The sequence below is a fragment of the Oncorhynchus tshawytscha genome, linkage group LG31 (genome assembly GCF_018296145.1).
Source record: "Oncorhynchus tshawytscha isolate Ot180627B linkage group LG31, Otsh_v2.0, whole genome shotgun sequence".
Taxonomy (NCBI): domain Eukaryota; kingdom Metazoa; phylum Chordata; class Actinopteri; order Salmoniformes; family Salmonidae; genus Oncorhynchus; species Oncorhynchus tshawytscha.
The window spans coordinates 4,275,984-4,301,368 of NC_056459.1; the positions used below are offsets into that span (position 1 = coordinate 4,275,984).

General features: G+C 40.4%; 1 protein-coding gene across 1 annotated transcript; it reads right to left on the minus strand.

Annotated features, from left to right (window-relative positions):
* Window positions 1-213: 213 nt before the first annotated feature.
* On the minus strand, window positions 214-22,426 carry LOC112229947 (sialidase-1). Its single transcript, XM_024396111.2, has 6 exons — window positions 22,184-22,426; window positions 20,631-20,820; window positions 18,161-18,423; window positions 16,298-16,480; window positions 3,072-3,291; window positions 214-2,921 (listed from the first exon to the last, which is right to left on the minus strand). Exons 1-6 carry the CDS (start codon window positions 22,274-22,276, stop codon window positions 2,701-2,703), a joined length of 1,170 nt encoding a protein of 389 aa, XP_024251879.1. The 5' UTR covers window positions 22,277-22,426; the 3' UTR covers window positions 214-2,700.
* Window positions 22,427-25,385: the final 2,959 nt, after the last annotated feature.

Consider the following 25,385-nt stretch of genomic DNA (forward strand, 5'->3'; position numbering starts at 1 on the left):
CTGGAGACAATAGAACACTATGAAAAATCTGGGAAACCAGGTCTGGCATTCATAGCTGACTTTGAAAAGGCTTTTGATAAAGTATGACTGGAATTGATCTACAAATGACTACTTTTGATTTTTTCCGCCCTTTATTCAGATTACAACCTCTCACTTTCTGTTACTTGAAAAATAAATGATCTCCTAAATATTTTTAAAACAAGCCATAGAAAGTTGGTTGCAATTTCAGTTTAATCCACCAGAAAAGACAGAACAAATATCATGGTTAAACTCAAATATAATAATTGATTAAAAAAATTAAAATAGCATTTATGGTATAATCTTTATAAATGATATCATAAATAGGACCGGTGGAGTTGTCACACAGGCAGCTAACAAAAATATATGGAAATGTCTGCTCTACTCAAGATTACAACCAACTAATTGCAGCATTATTACAAAAATTGAAGAGGCAAGTGAAAGATGGCCCTGCATTAAAGCCCTGCATTAAAGATCAAAATTGGTTAATGAAAATTGTGATGAATAAAAAAGTATACCAGTTTAATTTAAGTAGCAAAAACTTGACATCTGTGCTATATAGACAGCAAAATAGTTGGGAAAAGATTTGATGTACCCATTCCATGGTTTATGAACTGATACATATGTTTCCACATATTGTAGTTCAATGGCTGCTTTTACACAGGCAGCCCAGTTCTGATCTATTACCACTAATTGGAAAAATATCAGTACAATATCCAAACGTTACATACAGAATATCATATTTGTACTCACACATCACACCTCCCTTAATCGCTATTTATATTGGAATTCAATGTCTTGATCAGAAAAACACATCTGAAATGATAAAACCACAAATCTTAGCGTAAAACTTGAATTGAAAGCATTCTATTGAAGTTACACACTTTCAGGAAAGGAAGGATAATAAACTTCATAAGATATGTAGTCTTACAATAAGAGAAGAATATATGCAAAATAAAATACAAAATCAAGTGGACTTAAAGACCATAACATGTGGCAGTTATACTTCTTGACACAATGAGTTGCCATGCATCCAGATTTTTCAATACAAGGCAAGAGTTTCTCATCAAAATCATTTTCAGTGAACTACCAACCAAATCCTTGTGTGCATTTAACCAGGTGCAGCCTCTTACCACTAAACAAGGAATCTATTGCATACCAGTACGTCGGCTTCACAGCTAGGTTCAGCAAGGTGAGCTGAGAGAAACAACTACAACTGCTGTGGACAGAAGTGTGGTAGCTAGATGAGACTGATCAAATATGCTATAGAAACCAGAGGTAAATTGTCACATTGTTTCACATACAAGGGGAGTGCCAGGCACTGAGTTGAGGCATTTGTGACACAATCACATAACAAACAAAAAAAAGTTGACCTTTATTTAACTAGGCAAGTCAGTTAAGAACAAATTCTTATTTTCAATGACGGCCTAGGAACAGTGGGTTAACTGCCTGTTCAGGGACAGAACGACAGATTTGTACCTTGTAAGCTCGGGGTTTGAACTTGCAACCTTCCGGTTACTAGTCCAACGCTCTAACCACTAGGCTACACTGCCGCAAAATATTTAATAAACGTTCAACTGATAGCACAAGGGGGATTTCAATAACATCCCTGGCTCAAGAAAAAATAAATAATAATGGATTCAAAATGTGCATGTCCTATTCTGACACAAGTCAATCATTTACAGGTCCAATTCCCTCAAACTATTGTCTCACCATACAGTCTTCTCATATGCCAAAAGTTGGCAAGATCCATTCTGAAAGTGAAACCATTCTGTTATGGGCTGTGATGCATGGGAGCTAGATTTACTAGGCGTTAAAATGTCCTCCTCTAAAGCTATATTTTTACTCTTTGTTCATTTTTTTTGCCCTATGGAAATAGCACAGTTGCAAACGCTTAGTAAGTCTGTCCAAATATTTGTATGGCTTGGAGACGCATACCCCACCCAAACCTTTTTCCTTCCCCACATCACAAAATAAAAGATGTTGGTGAGGGATTTCTTCCTCTCTCAGCTATGGGAGGCCCAGTCAGGAAGAGTACACCAACATACTACCAATCATTACAGACTATCATAGCTTCATTAAAGGACGGGGTACCTGTGATTGGGCCATTCTAATAAATGTACATTAGGCACCAAATTGAGGAAAACAGACTAAAACAGGGAGGAACTACCTGAACTTGTCCAATAAGAAAAGCACATTTCCATTTTCCGTTGCGAAAGAGTTTTGCTACGTTTTGCCCTAATTAATAAAATCATGATGTATTTAAAAGCCACCTAAAGATAAAATGGCACAAACCTGTCATTCTTGGTGCCGTACAACAGCAGTAGTTTGTATTTCTCCATGTCTCCCTTCACCTATCAAAATAAAGTTGTGTTGCAAAGTCCAATGAGTCCCCCTTCCTCCCCCTAACCACAGATGAAATTCACCAATCCCCATCCTAACCATAACTATTATTAAGCGGATAAAAATATTTGGGATTATATAAAAATTAAAAAACATCTCAGAGTAGGAGTGCTTAACTAGGATCAGGTCCCCCGTCTATGCCATCTAATTCATTATGATCTAAAAGTCCAAATGTATCCTAGTTCAGCATTCCGAGAGGCTTTGAGAATACGGACCCTGACCATGGACTAGTGGTTAGAAGCAGACTCTACCAAGTACCCCCCCCCCAGCCTTATTCTACTACAGTCCACCGTAGAGGTGGATCTTGGCAAAGGAGATGGTCTCATAGTAGTCCTTGTGGCCTTTCTCGTAGATGACGAAGATAAACTTCCTGTCCTCTGCGCCGCCGCTCGTAAGTGATGTCATACAGGAGTAGCCGCTTGGCCCCGCCCAGATCTGGACGGCCTTCTTCTCCCACGACGTGCCATTGGTCAGAGACCAGCGCAGGGTTAGGTTGACCCCTGGAAGAAAGGAAAGAGAGAGACAGAGAGGAAGGGAAAGAAAGCGAGAGGGACAGAAAGGTTGAAGTAAAAAATAATAACTCACCACTATTCCCCTTTCCCACCCATTCTGTCCACCAGAGGGCCCCAACCCAACCCCATAGTCCTTACTGTGAGTACTGTCAGCTGGGTTGGTGAAGTACATCACGCCTTCCTTCTGCAGCGCCCCTGCCGCTACCACAGGGTCTATCAGGGTGGAGTCAAACAACAGCTGCTCCAAGGGTAGCGTCTCACCCCCGTCCAGGCTGCGCACCACCATGCGACATCGGCAGTGGTAGTTGTTCTGGTTGCGCACGTTGATGACGATGCTACCGTCCTCCATCTCTACAGGCTACGGGGGGGGGGGGCAGAGATGAGTTTGATTGAGGCACTGAGGTGAGCCCGATCATGGCGTTTAACTGATAAAAGCTAATACGGTGTTTCTCAAGCACATCTCAAGGGATACTGATGGTTGTTACTCAGATTAATTCATTTAAGTTGTCCTACAAGGACTTGCTACTATAGCTTTCCAGTCCGTGGTACAAAAAAAAAAGTTGAGGAACTGCATAGTAATCAGTATACAGCACTACTGCATAATACCAGAACAAAAGCAATGGTTTCACAAGGTAAGCCATCATTTTAAATAAGATGTTTTTTTTTTTTATTGATTGATTTGACCTTTATTTAACCAGGTAAGCCAGATGAGAACAAGTTCTTATTTACAACTGTGACCCGGCCAAGATAAAGCAAAGCAGTGTGACAGAGTTAAACATGGAATTAACAAACATAGTCAATAACACAATAGAAAAGTCTATATACAGTGTGTGCAAATGAAGTATGATTAGGGAAGTAAGGCAAGAAATAGGCTGTAATGGCAAAATAATTACAATTTCGCAAATAAACACTGGAGTGATGCATGTACACTGGGGTGCAAAGGAGCAAAACAAATATAAATAAAATAAATAACAATATGGGGATGAGGTAGTTGGTTGGGCTATGTACAGGTGTAGTGATCGGTAAGCTGCTCTGACAGCTGATGCTTAAAGTTAGTGAGGGAGATATGTCTCCAACTTCAGTGATTATTGCAATTCTTTCCAGTCATTGGCAGCAGAGAACTGGAAAGAAAGGCAGGCAAAGGAGGAGTTGGCTTTGGCTTTTTAAAAGTTGGGATTTAATGGAATTGAAAATGTTAGTCAGTGGATGCTCTTTTTGTACAGAGCCAACAACAGCAGAGTATTGTTCAACTAAGGAAGTGCATGATATATACAAATCCTAAGGATTATGATTCAAAGGAACCTCCAGAAGGGTCATCCTCAGAAGGGTCATCCCCTGAAAAAAACAAAGTATGTGGCTGTTACGTTAACCACGCCCCAGTACCAAAGGAATGGTTCATCAATAAAAGGGGTGACCATAAAGCCTCTGGTTCTTCATATACCATATCAGGACTCTGATATGTCATGGGTACCAGGACTCTATGCCTCACAGCCCTCCTTTCTACTCCCGCCAGGCAAGCCCCCCCCCCGACATGTACACAGCCTGAGGATGTGTTTGATGGGGTGGTCAGTACTATTTTTGTGGACACCATCAAGACCTCTGTAGCCACACTTTTAGACGTGGTGATTGGAGAGTATATAAGAGAAAAATGCCCCGGTTGTGAGATCAATCACCCCAGCCAACGACGACCTCCGTGTTTATATGACCCACCCAGGTACTTCTTCAACCACTTTGAGGAGCTGGTGAAAAGACTGTGGTCCAGCCGCTTCATACCATCGATGGTCAGAGCTCTGGAGTCTATGGGTCTTGTGCCCTGGAGTCTATGGGTCTTGTGCCCTGGAGTCTATGGGTCTTGTGCCATCTATTCCCAGGCTTTACGGTGTAACCGAGGCTTTCCTACATGAACTGAAGGAGGCGACCTTCATCCATGGGAAACTCAAAGAAACCAGACACGCACTGGTGGACGACAACAAATACAAGGAAGCTTTGGTGGCGGATGTGGTTACTTTCTGGCTCAATAAACCAAGAGAACGAGTAACAATATATATTTTTTTTATTTAGATATAAATCAATGCTGTTAGAGAGAGATGTTAGAGAGAATACATTTTTTCTTTTGAGAGAATTTACAAAATGTTATGCAGCAAATTACTGAAAATAAAGTGAATGATGTATCGCTCTACAAAATCCACAATACAGCCGTTATGCAGAGCGTGTGCTAAAAATTGAGCAAATCATGAGTCATGTAAGACATACGGGGAAGACTCTACAATGGACACAACTGGTATCCCGTCTTGTGGATGATTCTGAAGAACTAGAAACATCCTTGTCTAAGATTTTAGTTTATTTGTTGGAAACATTATTTAATTGTAACATGTATCACATTTGTTGTTTATATAACAGATGTATGCATTTTAAATTCAGCGATACAAGCCTGTAAATGTAAACCAAGTATACAAGGTGTTGCATGCATGGGTCATTGAGAAAATGGGTACTAATATCCTGCTACGTATCCTGAAGTGTATGGATACGTAATACTTGAAAAAAATATTTGCAAAAATAAAAATGTTCTCGTTATTTGAAAGGGGCTTATTAATGTTATTGTACATCAGAGAGGTAAGAAGGATGGCGGAGCAGATGCTGAAAAACATGTATTCTACCCCCTCTAACCCAGGTTCTTTCGGGGGAAGGAGAGGTTCCAGAGAGCTACAGCTGAAGAAACAGGTAGCAGGTTAAGCGATGCGCAAGTGAATGATTGGTTAGCAGAGCAGGATTCTTACACTCTGCATAAACCTGTGAGAAAACAATTTCCACCAAATAGAGTTCTCTACTCATCCCTTGTCCCAGTTTCAGGCGGATCTATGCGACATGCAGGCCCTTGCAGACAAAAATGACAGAAATCGATACATGCTAACGGTTATAAATATTATCTCCAAAATAGTACTTGTAAGGGTCTTAAAAAAAATAAGAGTGTGGCAGAGGTGACCCAGGTCTTTGACTCTATCCTGAAGAAAGGAGGAACACCCAAGAAAGTGCAGACTGACGGCGGTTAAGAATTTTAATAATAATAATAATAATAATAATAATAATAATATTTGTACATTTTGCTACAGGTTTGGATTTGAAAGCTTCAGTTGTTGAATGCTTTAACAGGACTTTGAAGGAGAGGATGTGGAAATACTTTATGGCTCACAACACCCATAGATATGTGGATATAGTTCAAGATTTAGTGAAGGGTTATAACTACCATAAGAGTATATGGATGAAGCCCTCTGAGGTCTCTTCTGAAAAGTCTTTAAAAATCTGTATGGTTTGTTCTCCCTTCGCCGTAAGAAAAAAATAGATTTTAAATTCATAGTGGGGGACTTGGTACGTATATCCAAGTTGAGGGGTGTTTGACAAAAAAATATGAGCAAGGTTACAGCGATGAGCTGTTTAGTTACCAAATGTCTACCACGTATACAAGTTCAAAGATTATGATGGGGAGCTTATAGAGGGTTCCTTTTATGAGAAGGAACAGCTGGGTAAAGACAAAGTCTTTCACATGGAGGAGATTCTGGATCAAAAGAGAGAAAAGGGTCAAAAATGGGTGTTGGTCCGTTGGAAAAACTGTCCAAAAGTTCAACAGTTGGGTATTAGAGGACGAGGTGGTGGCGGCATTGGGGGTTAACTTAAACCCTCACGCATGATAAAAACACCATCATTCGAGTGTACACAGGACTGCATCATGGAGCACAATGGATTTTACCTGTCTCTCCCCAGTAATACGTCTGCACATATATATAAATGAATAACCAAAGTTCGAATTATACAACCAATTTTCCAAAGCCTATAGAGTTATCATAACTTTAGTTTAAAAGTGTTGGGGACTAGGCTTTTTTTTTATTTTTAAAGTGTCTGTATCTCCGGCCGTTCATCTGGGTCATTCACAGGCTTTGATGAAAGGAAATGCCCTTTACCCTCTCCAAAGAATTACCATGAAAACATTTAGCATACTGGCAGGAAGTAGAATCTGTAGTCAAGAAAACCTGTTTCTAGGCCCTTTACCCCGCTACATAAAAAAACTTTAATTCTCAACATTTCAATGCAGAGTATGTAGCTGTCAGGACGGCCGTCATGTCCCTGCTAAGGCTTTCCAACCACAATTTAATAACAACATATCGGTGCGAGAATTGTACAATCTATTCCTGGCTACCGGGAGGCATCTAAAAGATCTCTTTACCTACTGATAGAAATTATTTTGCAGAGGGTTACACATTGTGTGTGTTCAATTTATCACCTGATGATGACGACACCCCAGGAAATCTGTCTGTGGTGTCCCAAGGTAACCTCAGGCTGGAAATGCGTTTCCGTACACCTTTAGCTTGTACAGTTAGTATGATTGTTTATGCATGTTCTGATTCAATCCTGGAAGTTAATGCCCGAAGACAAGTCTTAGTGGATTATTATTAAGATGTTAAGGATCGTTGAGCAAAAACATGAATACCCACGAGCTAGAAGGTCTCATGAGCCACTTGATTGGAAAACAATTGTGGCGTATGGGTTTGTGATGAACTACCTATTGAGAAATGGAAGGAGCGACCGGCCATATCTATTGTCAATACCCATCCTAAACACATGCCGGGTGAACATTGGCTAGCTGTGACATTAGAAGATTGAGGAAGAAAGATCTCAACTCTTTTTGATTCCTATGGCTTCCCCCCCCCCAGATTTTCACATTTCCCCACATCTATTAAACAGTTTTTGACCAAAATTGGATCAAAGATCTACTACAGCATCAAACAAGTACAAGATAACCTTTCCACTACATGTGGTCAACACTGTGTATTCTACCTATGCCAAAGAGCCAGTGGAGTTTCTTTTGAAGATGTTATGTCTCTTTATAAATGATGATTTAAGAAGTAATGATAGCGTCGAAGTAACGTAGCGCCGTGTTTTATTAGAAAATATCAAAAGTGTTTAAGTATGTGTCCTTTAAGACCCTGTAATCAAGGTGTATGCTCACGTCAAATGTTTAAAGAATGTCACAAAATGTTAAATTGTATAATTTTTTCAAATAAAAAAGGTATTGATTTTAATCAAGTCATTCAAAAGTCTAACCACCCATACGTTCAGGGGTGAGGACTCACCCATAAATGAGTTATCATCCCTTTCAAAGGGGGAAGGGGTTGCTAGAACATCTTTAGGGGTGCTGTAAGCTCTTTGAAGGGTTTTGTTTTAAAGTTTGAATCTGTTGACAAAGCTTATAGTTTGGTAGACCTGAAAAGGGGAATGTTGAGGATTGCCAGGGCTTTAAGAAACTGATGCCACCCAGGAGGTCTTCCGTCATCAGCAATCTTGTGGGCTGCTGTGGTACTTAAGCAAGTCCATCAGAACACACCTCTGCAACTGTTCCATGAGTGTGTTCAGTTCAGGTCGACCATAGGCCGTGGTAAATGCGGCAAGAAACACATTTACATTACCCTGGGGTAGAACACACTTCTTGTTACGTCTCCATTTCACCAGGGCAATGTCTTGACTCAAGAATGAAAAACATGACATTTCGTATTGGTCCGAAAAAAACTAATTCCATATATTCTTCGGGACCCTTAACGATCGACGTTGTTAGCATATTGCTTCTCTGGGATAGTTTGCCCCAAAGCGAGTTTAAATACAATTTTGACAGATTTATTTTGGTTTTGTTGACCTCTATTCTGTCAGGGTCAAGACGTATACCTTCTCTGTCGTGATAGTCCTGAATGTATCGGTCTTTGCTCTCTTGATCTGTGACCGATGCAGGATACCCCAAAGCCATTTTCTTGCATCTCAAGGATGTCTTGATGTACTCCTTAAAAAGGGTGTCTGATTTCCTGGAACAGTTCCACACTTCAAAGATTTTGGCCACAACATACCCCTTCTCTAGAGCCTTAGAGAATTCAACGGTGACCCATACACCTGTCAGGGCTCTTTCTTGATCTGAATTATCACAAGGCTTTTCCTGGTTGTTTTCACTGCAGGTGCAAAAGGGGAAATAAAAACATTCCTTGAGGTCCCTTGTAAGCCAAAACTGGCAGAAACAACCCCCGGGGAGGGTAAAAAGTTGCTTTAATCACACCAAAATAGTTTTGTAGTAAGTCAAAGTCACGGTGAATAATTTCAGGATGACCCATAGGATAACAAGAGGAACTCATTACATGAGGATAAAAGGGGTGTAAAATCTACATATCCTATTGTCTCATAGTGTTGCGCTACATACCGTAATGTCAAAGCATTGGTACGACCTCCATACAAGGCCTGTCGTGGTTCCAAGGGTTCTGATGTGTCAAAGCTGGAAAGGAAAGCTCGAACATGAGAATCAGACTTTGAGTTCTGTCTACTCGTGAGCCTACATCACATTCACTTTCAACCCATAAGTAGCCTGTAAAGATTCCAATTTGTCTTGGAACTCCTGGTACATATCCCCAAAAGTATTTTGGGTTAAGACACACATGGCCTGGGGCACAAAGCAAGATTTACAACCGTGGAAGAAACAACCGTTGTCTCAACACCGTCAATCTCTGTGTATCCATCTACGTGATACAGGCCAATTGCCTTCCCTCCACTATTCAAAGCATGTTGAATAAAAATGTTTTTATCCTGGGCCAAGTACTCCAACCATTGAATGGACCTGCTAGAGTATGACTTGAATTGTTGTCGGTAGTTGTCAGGCGATGGAATAGCTATAGATGCTGGAGGTAAAAAGTGTGTACGATAAGTTTTCATGCATGCCGATGCAATAGTTGTACAACTCCAGGGGTCAATCCCGGCATCTTTGACCTCTTCTCTGAATCTGAGGCATCCGTCACGCAGTATAACCACATCATTGTCACAGTATGACGCCAACTCTTTACGGAAATCAAAGTCATGAATCTCTCTCTCGTTGGGAGACATTTGATCACACCCGTATATTTCGGGGCTGGGATAAGATCCAATAGAATGTAGATTCTCCTCAGATGTGAAGAAATGAGGAAATCAACCTTTCACAGAGTTTTCAAAACCCAAGGCCTCAGGCATTTGAGCCAATCTCATGGGTAAGAAACTTAAGCTGTCAATGCTTCTCTGGTTGAAGGCGGGGTCTACAAAACAAGATTTTACTACCTTGCACTATGACACTGGGTGCAACGCCTTGTTGTATCAAGATGTTCAAAAGAAGATAGGAATCTAGGATTGTACTGGGGTTGCAGGCTCTAGTTTCTGTACTGGGGTTCTCTGAAGTGTTTTAGAAAGAGTAGTGCACAATCGGGTCCCTCTGCCGAACACTTTTCCCCCTTGAAAGTCATGGTAGATACAAAAATAGGCAAATAGGCGGATTGCTGATTAGTCTCAAAATCATAAAACACATATATTACTCTGAATGTTCATCTTCAGCCAAGGGCTGAATATAGAACTCGTGGGGCATTTCTTGAACCAATCGAGTGTCTCTGCTTTTCAAAGGCCCTTTACAGATTGGGCAATGTATGATCCCACACACTAGAGATTTAGGGTTGTCTATTTTAAGGAAATTCAAGCTACAGAATTGTAAATATTTAACATTCTTGAAAATACACATGCAATATGTCAAATTAAAGCTTGACTTCTAGTTAATCCAGCCACAGTGTCAGATTTCAAAAAGGCTTTACGGTGAAAGCAAACCATGCGATTATCTGAGGACAGCACCCCATGAAACAAACACAGACAATCATATTTCATCCTGCCAGGCGCGACACAAAACTCAGAAATAACGATATAATTCATGCCTTACCTTTGAAAATCTCCTTTTGTTGGCACTCCAATATGTCCCATAAACATCACAAATGGTCCTTTTGTTCGATTAATTCCGTCGTTATATATCCAAAATGTCTATTTATTTGGCACCTTTGATCCAGAAAAACACCAGTTCCAACTCGCGCATCATGACTACAAAATACCTAATAAGTTACCTGTAATATTTGTCCAAACATTTCAAACAACTTTCCTAATACAACTTTAGGTATTTTGCTACGCAAATAATCGATACAATTTAAGACGGGATAAATTTCTTTCAATTCCGGAGGAAAACAAAAAGTGGAGCATGCTTTCAGGTCAAGCGCCTCTAACAGCACGCTTCACTCTACCCTCATTCTGAACAGGGCTACTTCTTCATTACACAAAGGAAAAACATCAACCAATTTCTAAAGACTGTTGACATTCAGTGTAAGCGATAGGAACCGCAAGCATCTTTCTAGTAAAACGGCTTGCCATAGAAAACTCATTGAAAACAGATTGACCTCAACAAAAACTTCCCTGGATGGATTGTGCTCGGGGTTTTGCCTGCCAAATAAGTTTTGTTATACTCAGACATCATTCAAACAGTTTTAGAAACTTCAGTGTTTTCTATGAAATACTACCAATTATATGCATATCCTAGCTTCTAGGCCTAAGTAGCAGGCAGGTGTTCATGTGTTTGGGTTATTGATGGGGATGTTGGCCCTAACGCATTAATTTGGTTAATTAAGGATGTGAGTTCTTCTGGCCTTCTAGAAGTAGCCATATTACATAGTTTTTAGCGCTTGTTTGGGCGTTTAAAAAAAAAATCAGATTGTTGTTTAACAAGCGGGGCGTTGTTCTATGCCAGAAGGATAGATCGACTGTATTGACGCCTTAGTAAAGCAGCCATACGTTTGTGTAGCTGAACCTCTCTGGCTTTTAGAGCCCTGTAAAAGGCTGTGAGAAACCTATCTTGACGATCTATTTCAGGATCAATAAATATTGTTTCTACCTCAGAATTGACTGTATCAAGCTGTTTGGCCTCTTCATACATCAACACATCTTCTTCAACCTTGTCATTTACAGTGTTGAAATTATCAGGTTTCGATGTTTTACTATGTATGTCCTGGACGCCCTCTTCTTCTCGACATATTCTGTGTCGGTATACACCTGGGAGGAGTCTGAAAGAAAAATATATACAAAATAGTGTATTTAAAAATAAAATATATATTCTATAAAAATTTCAATTTCAAATACATTTCAGATATATTAACACAGTTCTCACTGTTAGGCCTTGTGGCTTAGTTAAATTACCTCTGGTTGTTTGACGCCTGCTTTTCTGAGGAATCCTTGATAATGGGGTTCCTATCCCTATGTCCTCTGGCTTTGTAGATTCTGCATGGTTTGTATAGCCATCATTGGAGTTTGAAAAAAAAGTGACTTTTAAAAAACAAACATATTCTATCAAAAAATGTATAACTAATATTTTTTTTTTTTTAAATGTATAACTGGTCATAATGTATCCATAGAGAGCATGCTCTTGAATCCAATCGTTTTCAGACCAGTCGCCCTTCTCGGGCCGGGGTGATTCTGCGCAGTGCACTTGTGCCAAAGTATTGTGATGCGCCTTAGGTGCTAGATTATATAGCGATTGGGTGGAGTTTTCTGGGGGTGTGTATCTGTGTGTTAAATCTGCGCTTCGTGTTGTTTGGAGTTATGGGAAAGCCGGCGGTACAGAACGGTAGAATATCGTCGGTTTCAGCGCCCCCGAAGTCGTTCATAGGTAGAGTCAATATTTCCTTGGGTATTCTTGTTTAGGTCTCTGTCCCCTGTAAACACAAGATTAGCTTTTTAAAATAGTGTACACACTTTTGTTTAATGCTTAATATATGAAGATTATTACGCCTTTTTATTTTTTGGACTTACGTCGAAAATAGCTTGAGGCCGTAGGGCTGCGTAAAGAAGAGTAGGCCTCCGTTTGTTCCTCTGAATCCTCATCATGGATAGTTAGTCATCATGTTGGATGATCCAAATCAATTATTCCCGGTAGCAGCTGTGTAAATGTCGGGTATCCTATAGACATTTTTAAATAATATTAAAATATATTTCTACGAAATAAATACAGTATTTTAACATTAAAAAAAGACTTACATTTGACATAAAAACATACCGGAAAATTCGATGTCCTCCACTTTTAGAATATCTGTAAAAACCATATATAAAACAACAGTTTAATATTTGAGGAAACCTTAGAGAGATCCAAACAGTGCAGTAATTTCTAACAGGTAATATCAAACATCTCCCACAAACTACCTAACGCACACAAAATCTAATATATTATTATTTCCACATCCTCACCTTCAAAATTCTCCATGTGTAAAGGCTGTGTCCTGACTGAGCCAATGTATGGAATGAACTTACAGACCGGGGCATTGTTTGTTGGTCCCCCACCAATCCTCGGGAAATAACACCTGTTTTTTTCTGGAGACAACCTATGTGCAAATAACCCCCTAGTGTTGATATTGTTCAGAAAAAAAACCCATTGTTTTTAAACCTTAGGGGGTGTCTAGGCCTATTCTATGGTGGTTGTGGGGTTTGACTGTTGCTCCTCCATCCTTGGGAAATAAAAAATGCTGTTTTTGGAGACACCCTGTGTGCAAATGACCCCCTAATGTTGAATTGTTTCATACACAATTGCAGAGACACACACACACCGAAAAAAAAAAAACATTGTTTTGAAACACACACACACACACACACACCTCTTTCCCAGAAGCTTTTTAAACATGTTATAATTAGTTAAACAATTTTACTAGGCAATATTTAACCATGCCAGAAAGTTTTTATACAACAGATATATTATTACCACACAGTACCACATTTTAATACCCTTTAAATGCTTAGATTTATAACTGTCTGTTGTAGGAAAGACTGTATTCATATAAAATAAGGCCTTTTGATTATTTGGAAGATTCTCTAGGTGTGGTTGACTGTTGATTCCTCCATCCTCGGGAAATAACAACTTTTGTTTTTGGAGAACCTATGTGCAAATGAGCCCTAGTGTTTAAAACAATGTTTAGAAAAAAACATTGTTTCAACACACAACTGCAGAAAAAGACACATGCACACCTTTCCCAGAAGCCTTTCTGAGACCGAAAGAGAGAAAAAAGATTCCTTTTGTTAAAGGTGAGATACAATTTTAAAACCCTTTATTTAATTCTAAATATTTAGTACAAACCTTTTAAACATGTTATAATTAGTTAAACAAGTTTACTATTTCTTTCTTACAGAAAAAAGGGAGGCTCTATGGTCAACCATCACATCCATCTGTCTCTAAATCCCTGTGGCGTAATTGTTCACGATGTTGGAAAAGATTTTCCAGCTGTTTCATCATGTCCAGGAATGTGTGATAATTGCCCCACGTAAAGCGAAAGACTGGCACAAAATAGTTTACCTCCGTTCAGGCTTTTGAAAATACATACAACCTAACTGATTTGGTTGCATTGGAACTATCGAATTGGGCACAAACTAAAATTGTCACTTTGGAGTCTGGACTATACACCAATGAAGAGATTCTTATGGCTTTCAAATCATCTCGCCAGCAGACTTCCTCTTCCAGTGCGTACCCAGGCAGGGTTGTCCCACTCAGGGCCTGTTCGATCTGGCATAGCCCCAGCCGTATCTTAAGCCATTCTCTCATCCGCAGCACAGGAGAAAAACTCCATGCTTTTGTTTGAAAAAGGGTGCTGTGGCCGCTGTTTGTGAAAATCTTCACCGTTGAATCGTCCAGTTGGAAAAAGTAACCCATATGGCCGTCACTCATATACAGCACTCCATTAAAACAATCAGGGTCTTCCCAAAGAATGTCTGATGGTTTTGTCATTGTGTTCTTGACACGAGGAACACAGTACACCTACAATTTGTCTAGGAGACATGTTTAACCTCTAGGGTATGCTAGCGTCCCACCTGGCCAACATCCAGTAAGATTGCAGAGCGCCAAATTCAAAAACAGAAATACTCATAAAAATTCAGAAAAGATACAACTATTAAACATAGGTTTAAAGATTAACTTCTTGTGAATCCAAACACTGTCAGATTTCAAAAATGCTTTACGGCGAAAGCATACCTTACAATTATTTGAGAACATAGCCCAGCAGACAAATCATTACAAACAGTAACCAGCCAAGTAGAGTTACACAAGTCAGAAATAGAGATAAAATGAATCCCTTACCTTTGATGATCTTCATATGGTGGCACTCAGAAGACATTCATTTACTCAATAAATGTTCCTTTTGTTCAATAAAGTCTCTTTATATCCAAAAACCTCAGTTTTGTTCACACGTTTTCATCAGCAATCCACAGGCTCAAACAGTCAAAACAGGCAGACAAAAAAATAGAAAACTACAAACCCCCACAAAAAACTACTTCCTGAATGGATTTTTCTCAGATTTTCGCCTGCCAAATCAGTTCTGTTATACTCAGACACTATTTTAACAGTTTTGGAAACTTTAGAGTGTTTTCTATCCAAATCTACCAGTTATATGAATATCATATCTTCCAGGCCCGAATAGCAGGACGTTTAATTTGGGCATGCTTTTCATCCAAATTCCAAATGCTGCCCCCTACGCTAGAGAAGTTAATTTCCTCTTTAGTGTCCTGGGTTTATTTTCATTTCTTAATTAGTGTTCTGGGGTTTATTGAGGTCGCTTGTAGTGTTCACAGCTCTTACTTATACTGCAGCTGTCCAATACCCCCCGGACATTACGGTTTTCATATACAACAGCCAGGCCCTAAGTTCATTCCAACAGGGGGGCCAATGTGTTCAAACACATTCCACAGTTCAACGAGGTCACTTCACATCAATCATCATGACAGCTTTAAGCTTTAACATAAACAGATGCACTATCTGGTTCCGTGAGAACGGAAGGACAGGATGTACATATGGGCGTAACCATGTGACCCATAAAATAGGTCATAAATCACTCGTTTGAGAGATGCCGTCTACTGTATTCTCTCTTCCAAATATTCTAAATCAGAACCGTCCAGAGCAGCGATGCTAGGTGGGCGAGCAGGTGTGGGGAGCGATCGGTTGAAGAGCATACATTTAGTTTTACTTGCATTTAAGAGCAGTTGGAGGCCACGGAAGGAGAGTTGTAATGGCATTGAAACTCGTCTGGAGGTTAGTTAACACAGTGCCCAAAGGGCCAGAAGTATACAGAATGGTGTCGTCTGCGTAGAGGTGGATCAGAGAATCACCAGGCGCAAGAGAAACATCATTGATGTATATATTTGTTATTAAATGACTTGCCTAGTTAAATAAAAGGTTAAATAAAATAAGTATGAAACTAGTACCAGACTAGTAAAACTAGAGGGTTGCCTAATGGCAGAAGAGGCTGGTGGGAGGCTCTATAGGAGGACAGGCTCATTGTAATGGCTGGAATGGAGTTAATGGAACGGAGTCAAATGTAGTTTCCATAAGTTTGATACCGTTCCATTAATTCCATTTCAGCCATTACAATGAGCCAGTCCTCCTATAGCTCCTCCCACCAGCCTAATAACTACACGGATATTGTACTGTGTGCCATCCTTTCCTTCCTGCTCACTCCCTCCCTGGTTAGCTTTACCTGGCACTCATCTGGGTTGAAGTCCAGGGCTTGTTTGGGCTGGTTGTAGGGGATGCTCTTCAGCGCGGCGCCATTCCTCCAGTTTCGTCCGTGATCGTCACTCAGAATGCAGAAGACCCCGTCACCCTCCAGGGTGCCATGTCCACACACCACCAGACGCCCCTTAGCAGGAGGGTAGTGCTTCTGTGAGCGGAGACATGGAGAGACAGTCAAAATAGTGTACTCTATCAAAGCACAAGAGTTCAATCAAAATGACTGACCTTAGTAATAAATATTGGGGTCAATGCACCAAGGTTTATTATTATACACAATATAAGGGTTAGTGTTATGATGATAGAAATTGGCCTCATAATTGACAACACAAAAGTAGGCTACAAAAGTCAGCAATGGAATCACGAGGAATGAAATATAAAGGAGCTCTCGTCATAGGTCGGTAGAGAAGTCAAATAAAGAGGGGGAAACTAAAATGAATAAAAATAGCAACATGCAACCATTTCTATGATTTCACTGAGTTACAGTTCACATAAGGACATTCAGTTCATTGAAATAAATCCATTAGGCGCTAATCTATGAATTTCAAATGACTGAAGAAAAAAAGGAGATGCATCAGTTGGTCACAGACACCTTTAAAAAAATAATAATAATTGTAAAAAATTAAGACGTGCTTGGATCAGATAACCAGTTAGTATCTGTTATGACCACCATTTGCCTCTCCTCCACATAGAGTTGATCAGGCTGTTGATTGTAGCTTGTGGAATGATATCCTAGTGCTTTTTAATGGCTGTGCGAAGTTTCTGGATATTGGGAGGAACTGGGACATGCTGTCGTATACGTCGGTCCAGAGCATCCCGAACATGCTCAAGGGGGACATTGTCTGGTGACATTGTCTGGTGCCTATACAGCCCATGGGAGAACTGAGCCATTTTTAGCTTCCAGGACTTGTGTACAGAAGATCCTTGCGACATGGAGCCGTGCATTATCATGCTGAAACATGATGTGATGGTGGCGGTTGAATGGCACGACAATGGGCCTCAGGATCTCGTCGCAATTGTGTTTGTTGTCCATAGCTTAGGCCTGCTTATACCATAACCCCACCATGGGGCACTCTGTTTACAATGTTGAGATCAGCAAACCGCTCGCCCACATGACACCATACACAATGTCTGCCATCTGCCCGGTACAGTCAGTTACGACACCAAACTGCAGTCAGGTCAAAACTCTGGTGAGGACAACGAGCATGCCGATGAGCTTTGACAGTTTGTGCAGAAACTATTTGGTTGTGCAAACCTACAGTTTCATCAGCTGTCCGGGTGGCTGGTCTCAGACGATCATGCCGTTAAAGAAGCCGGATGTGGAGGTCCTGGGCTGGCGTAGTCACACGTGATCTGCGGTTGTAAGGCCAGTTGGACATACTGCCAAGTTCTCTAAAATTATGTTATTAACATTCAATTCTCTTGTAACAGTTCTGGTGGACATCCCTGCAGTCAGCATGCCAATTACACTTGGGCATCTGTGGCATTGTGTTGTGTGACAAAACTGCACATTTTAGAGTGATCTTTATTGTCCCCAGCACAAGGGGTACGTGTAATGATCATGCTGTTTATCAGCTTATTGATATGCCACACCAGACAGGTGGATGATTTATCTTGGCAAAGGAGAAATACGCTTTTTGTGCATACAGAACATTTCTGGGTCCTTTTATTTCAACTTATGAAACATGGGACCAACACTTTATATGTTGTGTTTATATTTTTGTTTAGTGTATATGTATTAATTAAATTAACTATATAAATTGACTCTAAGAGCGAGAGGAAGAAGGGGAGATGAAGAGAAGTCTGAAAACCTTGGATGATGGTGACCCACCTGAATGCCGAAGCCGGGCCCAGGGACGAAGTTCTTGACCCCCAGCTGGACCGAGAGGTTCCTTGGTGGGCTCCAGCTGAGTCCGTCGTCCATGCTCTCCACCAGCATTATACTGGCGGGGTCACACTGGTACTGGTGGAAGCACAGAGAGTAGATCAGTAGCACAGAGCCAGTCTCCTCATCCACCACCACTGAACCGAGGTTCAGTCCGTCAGCCAGGACGCCATCGTTTACTATGAAGGTGGTGGGAGACCACGTGGCACCTAGGGTGGAGGGGAGGTATAGAGAAGGGAGAGAGACAGAGGGAGGAGGAAAATATCAGTCATAAGTAGAGTGCTGTAAATAAAAAAATGAACAGGAGTGAAGATTCACTGATAAAAAGCCATGTCAATTCAAATATGTGTACGAGTGTCTGTGTGTTTCTCTGTCCTGTCTCTGTCTGTCTGAAATGGGAATATTTAACATAACAAAAGTTCATATTTAATTTAGAGTGTGAACACAATGTTTAGCATATTTGGAGTTATTGTAATACCTCATTTCCAGGGTTCCATTTGTGACACTCAAGGTGCAGGTTGATGGTCACTAGACTTGTTATGGATTATTCTCTTATCTGTTGATAGTGGTTGATGCCAGACTGGAGGCCGCCGGGTTCCAAAACTAATGCAGTCAACTTTTACCCTGTGCAAAATACGGCTATCTGGGCACCCGGGCCAGATAAATCAAATCCCCTCAAAAACGTCTCCTTTTCCCCTACCTACTCAGACTACTCCCAGACAGTCCAAGCAGTTCTTGCATGAGAAATGGCTTTTTGCTTAGAAGCTAGCTTTTTTACCATTTTAATTGAAAACAAATCACAGTAAGGTACTTAAATTGTTACCAAGAAATGATTTGATAACCAGATAAAAACAGATCCACTTTGCCTTTAAGAGAAGATTTGCAGCTTTGATTAAAAAAAGGTCCAATGTAAGTCCTTTTTTATCTCAATATCAAAACAGCTCTTACATTGACAGGGTATTATCATAATTATTCTAACATCAGTGTGGAAATATATATAAAACAGGAAAATCAAGTTTATCTACAATGGGTATTTAAGACAGAAGAGCCTGATCAGAGAAGGCCAGTTAGACATTTTCTATGCTCTGTGCTAGAAGTGTCTTCCTGTTGCAGCTTGTAATAAACAAGATTTATTTATTTTATCTGCAACTGCTCTCCTTTTTGTTCACCTGGAATTTCCTATTAGAATTATTCCTCACAAAACCCAGACAAAAAAAATACCATGATTTGGGGGATTTTCACAAAATGTAATTCATAGAATATTCATTTTGAGGAAGGATTGTTGACATATATCTAAAAGCATAATTGACCAATAATGACTCAAAGTTGGCATATTTATGTCAACTTGACCTTACCCAGGCTTCCTTTAACACACTCCATAGTGTTTACTCTGTAGGTGCTACAAAGCATACAGTGGTGTCATATAAAGCTTTACCGTTTGCTCTGTAATACGAGTGCTATTTTGATTATAAAATGTTTTTGAAACATTAATTTATGAATATTGAAAAATATAAACATGAATATTGAAAAAAATAAACTGTTTGATTTTGCTAAATGTTTCATGTGTTGTTGAACGTAATATACTCTACGGACATATCAAAGTTCCAGAGTGGGATCTCTGATACTTTTAGAGTTATGATCCAATTTGTAAGCAGTAACAGAGTAAGGGCAGCAGTGAATTGTGAACCACAACCAAACCCCTCCCCATTTTCCAACGTGAGCAACTATTGGGCAGAACAGGCCGGGTTGGCATAGATTGTTGACAACATATATTTAGTCTCCAATTTTTTTTGAAAACATAAATACAATTTGTACAATGAGCACTTGGTGTCTATCACATGGCTCGTTACAGTCGTTGCTTAGCTAGCTAATGAATTTGAGCCATATTAGCACTGACATGAAAATTGGTAAAAACACCTCAAAACAAGACATGGTATCAAGAACAAGAAAAAACTAGCTGAAACGAGCCAATTACAATTCCCCACATCGCAGGTTCTCATCATTGTTATGTCAGTAAATCAATTAGCCCATGTCAGCAATTTTTTTTTTTATTGGTAAGTTATCTAAACTTGTAGTAACCATGGTTGAATTACCAAATGGGGGGGCCCCATTGACCATCAGATAGCATATTAAGAACTGCAAGTTCTCTCCTCCCTATGGCAAAATGTGTACAGTTAAAGGAAATTATCTGTAAAACTGCACATTTTTCTCTCCGCCCCATAACAAAATGAGTAGAATTGCATGAAATTAGTTATAATTTTGCTAAATTCTCTCCACCTCATGGCAAAATGTGTAGAATTGCAGCAAACTTCCTTTAACACTGCAACATTCTCTCCACACCCAATGGCAAAATGTGTAGAATTGCAGGATTGCACATTGCACTGTGTCTGTCTGTCTGCTCACTCTGCCTGCCTACCTCGGTCTGTGGACCGTCGCATGGCAAGGAACTTGGCCCCCACGTCACAGGCGGACTTCTTCCGGGCCTCAGCGAAGGCCAGCAGACTGCCCTTGGGGGTGAAGGAGAGCAGTGGGATCCGGTAAGTGTCCACCTCTCCTGCCCCGCCCCTCACCCACAGCAATTGCTCATCATAGACCAGGGGGTCAATCTGGGAGAGAGAAAGAGAGACTTAATTTGCCTCACTGCTTGGCAGATGTAGCCACTTGCCAAGTTAAGCCAGGTAAAACTGAGTGGGCAGAAAGCGAACCTCCAAGTTCCCTCTTGGAAGAAGCTTGGGTTTTAGCCAACAAGAACTGCGGAGAGAGACCATTATAAAAAAAGACAGCATGAGACAGTGACAGAACAAGATCAACAGGATGTGTCCATAAAATCATTCTCTGTGCCATTCAAGTACAGTAATGTAAACCCACACCCCTGTAATGTCAAGTGCCATGATCCTTCAGAACAAGTGTTACTCTTGTTCACATACCGTATGCCACCAATTCAGCAAGTGAACTCATCTGCTATTAAAACACAGGATGGATTACTAAATGTAGAGGTGCATGTTGGATTGTTTTGGTCGCTGAGCTTTGCAATGGCCTGCTAGTGCAAACTTACAGCGCAAGTCTATTGCAGTGTTGATAAACAGCTCTTGAACCACAACTTTCTCACACCCAAAGTCATTATACTGCTATGTTTTCTTGCAGTAAACAATCTACCAAATAGATTGGCTACATCTTGCAAAGCTGTGTAGAATTCTACACTGTATAGGAGACGTCACACTCAAGCCTACACAGCATAGCCACAGGAAGTAGGGATGCTGAGGGTGCTATAAGGCACCCCTTGAGAATTCAGAATAATAATAAAAACATTAATACAAAGTAATGCACTGGGCCTTTACAAGTATTAGTGGACCGATAGACATCTGTAGCGCAGGCACAACATTTTTTTTTTTTTTTAAACAATCACTGGTTTCCCCCCAAAAAGGTAGTTATATAACTAAGAAGAGGAGTCAGTAGTTGGATGTAATTGTTGTTGCCCTGTCCCTCTCTCTGCAATTGTCATTCTAATGGAATCCAAAAAGAACAAAACCCTGTCCTCAAACATTTACATCAAAAGGTGCAAAGTTATGGGCAAAGATACAAATCAATCCCAAAAATTTTAATATTTTTCTTGATCAAATAACTGGGAAAACAACCACTTTTTGTGCAGTTTTAAATGTATCATCCTTACAAACAACTTTATCTAAATCTACATTACTGTATTGTACATAGGCTGGTCATCTAGTTTTGTACCTGCAGACTTTCTATCACCATGAAAAAAACAAAAACAAAGCACAATATAGTAATTGAGTACATTGGGACATCAAGTGGTTTGTGGTGATGTGGCTCAGTTGTTAGAGAATGGAGAATTTTATCAGATTAACGGGTTTGACAAGATCATTATCAGACTCAAGCTAAAAATGCTGGTAAACACTCAGGAATACAACCCATGACTGAAAAACCGGTCAAAATATCTGACAAGTTTCCTACCTGGCCAAAAGAGGTGCATCGACTTGACGATAGAACTGAAAAAAGTAATGCGATCCAGCTTCGTACTCCCATCAAACCAGCCCTTGTGACCATGCTGTTCAGTATTCTCTCGGTCGTTCTTTGACGAAGAAAGCTATGATACTATAGCATCAGAGCAAACTTTGCAAAACTGTAGCGCAATAAACAGCAATCACTTCCTCATCACAGAAACCCTAAACACCGCGGTCATATGACTGATGTGGGCGGTGACATGACTAACTTATTCTTCTACTTCTTCGTCTTCTGTGGGTTTTATGGCGGACTACAACCCAAAAAGCTGTATTGCCGCCACCAACTGGACATTTTAAAAACATTTTTTAATTTAAGTAGGCAAATTCTTATTTACAATGACGGCCTACCCTCCGGCCAAACCCTCCCCTAACCAGGACAATTGTGCGCCGCCTTATGGGACTCCCGATCACAACCGGTTGTGAAACAGCCTGGGTACCAGTGTTGCCACCTAATTTTCAGTGGAAGTTGCTAGGGGCAGGTCGATTTGTTGCTAAAAGTAGCTAAATTACGTTGTGATGTCATTGCGCGATGATGTCATTACATAATAACGTAAAACCGCGTCATTACGTAGAATACACAATAATGTTACTCAAATTGACTGGCCATCTTGGCGAAAAATATGATTTGACATTTGTTAGTTTAGATTTGTTTGTTTATTATCACATATTTTTATTTGTAAAAGTAATATAAACACAACACATTTTTTATGATCAGATTTTGTTTTAAACACAACACATTGAATCAATGAACATTTACACATTATTGAACAATTACATTTAATTTGTTTTCCCTTTAACTAGTAAACCTACACATTCTGAACAATTATAGTTTGAAGCAGTGTATTGGTAGTTAGTTAACATGCTACCTAACTGATCAACAATTATTGGTACAAGCTAATAACAAGGTATATATGCTATCATATTGCACAAGCAACTTAGCCCAAATAATGATGTGTGCACTAGGCATCTCTCTCCAGCTCTCTCCAGGTTGTTATGCTGCTTGGCTGGCTAGCTGCTCAATGGTTTCCCCCAGATATTGCCACAGTTCTCGTTCACACTGCAGTGCACACTGTCACCACCTGCTGTGTGTGTCCACAAGTTCCAGAAAGTCCACTCCTTGCATACGTACTGTAAATATGAAGCATCATAGATTGGCAAGGAAATCCTCTTCATCTTCACTCTCCAACTGCATTGTCACGGAGCCGGAACCAGCAGAAGAGGATGGAGCGGCCTTAAAACTGTATGCTGCTGTGGTGCCAAACTGCTGCAGAACTTCATTTGGTAGTTTATGCTGGTAACAGGTATCACCAGCGAGCTTCAGTCCATACCGCACCAGGAGTATGGAGTTGAGAGTGTGCAGTGACATTCTATTTCTTAACTTTGACTTGACCACACTCATTTGGCTGAACAGCCGTTCAACCTCCACATTTGAGTGTGGCAAGGAGAGGGCAGCGAGTGCAGCTTTGCACAGTTCTTCAAATGGATTTGACCCCGAAGAGTCCGTGTAGTCATTCACTTCACTCCAAAGCTCGACTGTATTTTCAGTTGAGTCCCACCTAAACAGATGGATGTTTCTCCATTGGGAATTTTTTTAAATCAATTGTTTGGTGCTTATACCCCAGTAGCTCAGCTACTTTGATCATTTCAGTGGTGCCTTTATTGTGCTTTAGTGTTTCCTTAACACTGAACAAGGCCATGTTTCACAAGACTTCTAGGTTGTCTGAGAGCCTTGCTTGCAGCTCCTTGCTTAAAGCAACAACGTAGTTGATGCACTGGCTCTGAATGACCTTTTCGTTCTCTGGCGCAAGACTGAGTTGGTACACCGTGCTCTCGAAAAGGTACCCAAGGTATGGTGATGGACTGCGATGTCCATCACTGGCAACCTTCAGGACATCAATTTTTGCCATTGACTACTCTGCGGCAAATTTATGTTAAGAGGTGTACCAGATTGTCCAAAAGCTTGACAGGATCTGTTTGCTCTCCCTCAAATGACTTCACTGCAACTTGTACGTCAGACAGGATTGATTTCAAGAATGTCAGGTAGACATAGTTGGTCTTGTCCATGTACATGGCGTGGAGCACATCCGCCATGTATCAATGCTCACTGTCCTTTGTCAACTCAAAGTGGAGCTTCAGTTCATCCCACTGGCTCAATATACGAGTTGCAGCAGGCTTAATCGATAGCCAACATGTGGCACACACTTTGGTGATCCGCAGGAGTTTCTGGCCACAATTAATGGTGGCATACACGGCTTTGTACACCTCGCACCGTTTTGGGGAAATCGGGTTGCACCAGATCTTATTTAGGGGCTTCATAGCGAAGGGGGTGAATACATACGCACACACCATTTTTCTGGGGGGGAATTTTTTGAAACCAGTAATTTTTAAATTTCACTTCACCAATTTGGACTATTTTGTGTATGTCCATTACATGAAATCCAAATAAAAATCTATTTAAATTACAGGTTGTAATGCAACAAAAGAGGAAAAAGGCCAAGGGGGATGAATACTTTTGCAAGGCACTGTATATGCTGGTCTTGGCCAGAGCCATATATAGAGAGAGTTGGGCCAATATGGTTTCTGTCAGAACGTCCCGAAAGCACCACTTTCTCCTCCATAGCCTTTGCTAAGTGATAACTGATGCTTCCGTGCTGTGCTCTAAGTTGACTTTTATTTCTGATAGTTTTCCAAACCTATGAAGATGTCCCGTGAAAGCAGAAATGACATTTGTTGACACCACAACACAGCACAGGCTTGGAAACACATTATCCCGAATACTAATACATAAAAATGTCTGTTAAATTCGCTGCTCTGTTTTGCTTGTTTACAGTGGGTCATTTCATTGTGAATTGTCAGAGGCGCTCTCAAATTGTTACATCATCAACATTTCAAGAATAAAGGCAGTAACATGGCATCCGTTCTATAATCTGGCCGAACTCTCTATGCATATGGCTCTGGTCTATGCTGTTTTTTTCAGGAGGGTTGTCCTGGGTTATATTTTTATATATAGGCCTATTGCACATGGTGGTAATGAGGAGGATGATGATGATGAATCAATACAGTTTAATACAAGTTGCAATAGGGAGACAACAACCAGCATAGAAGCAGAGAGAATGTCTATATGGCCTCTTGGAGACACATCCGTTATATTC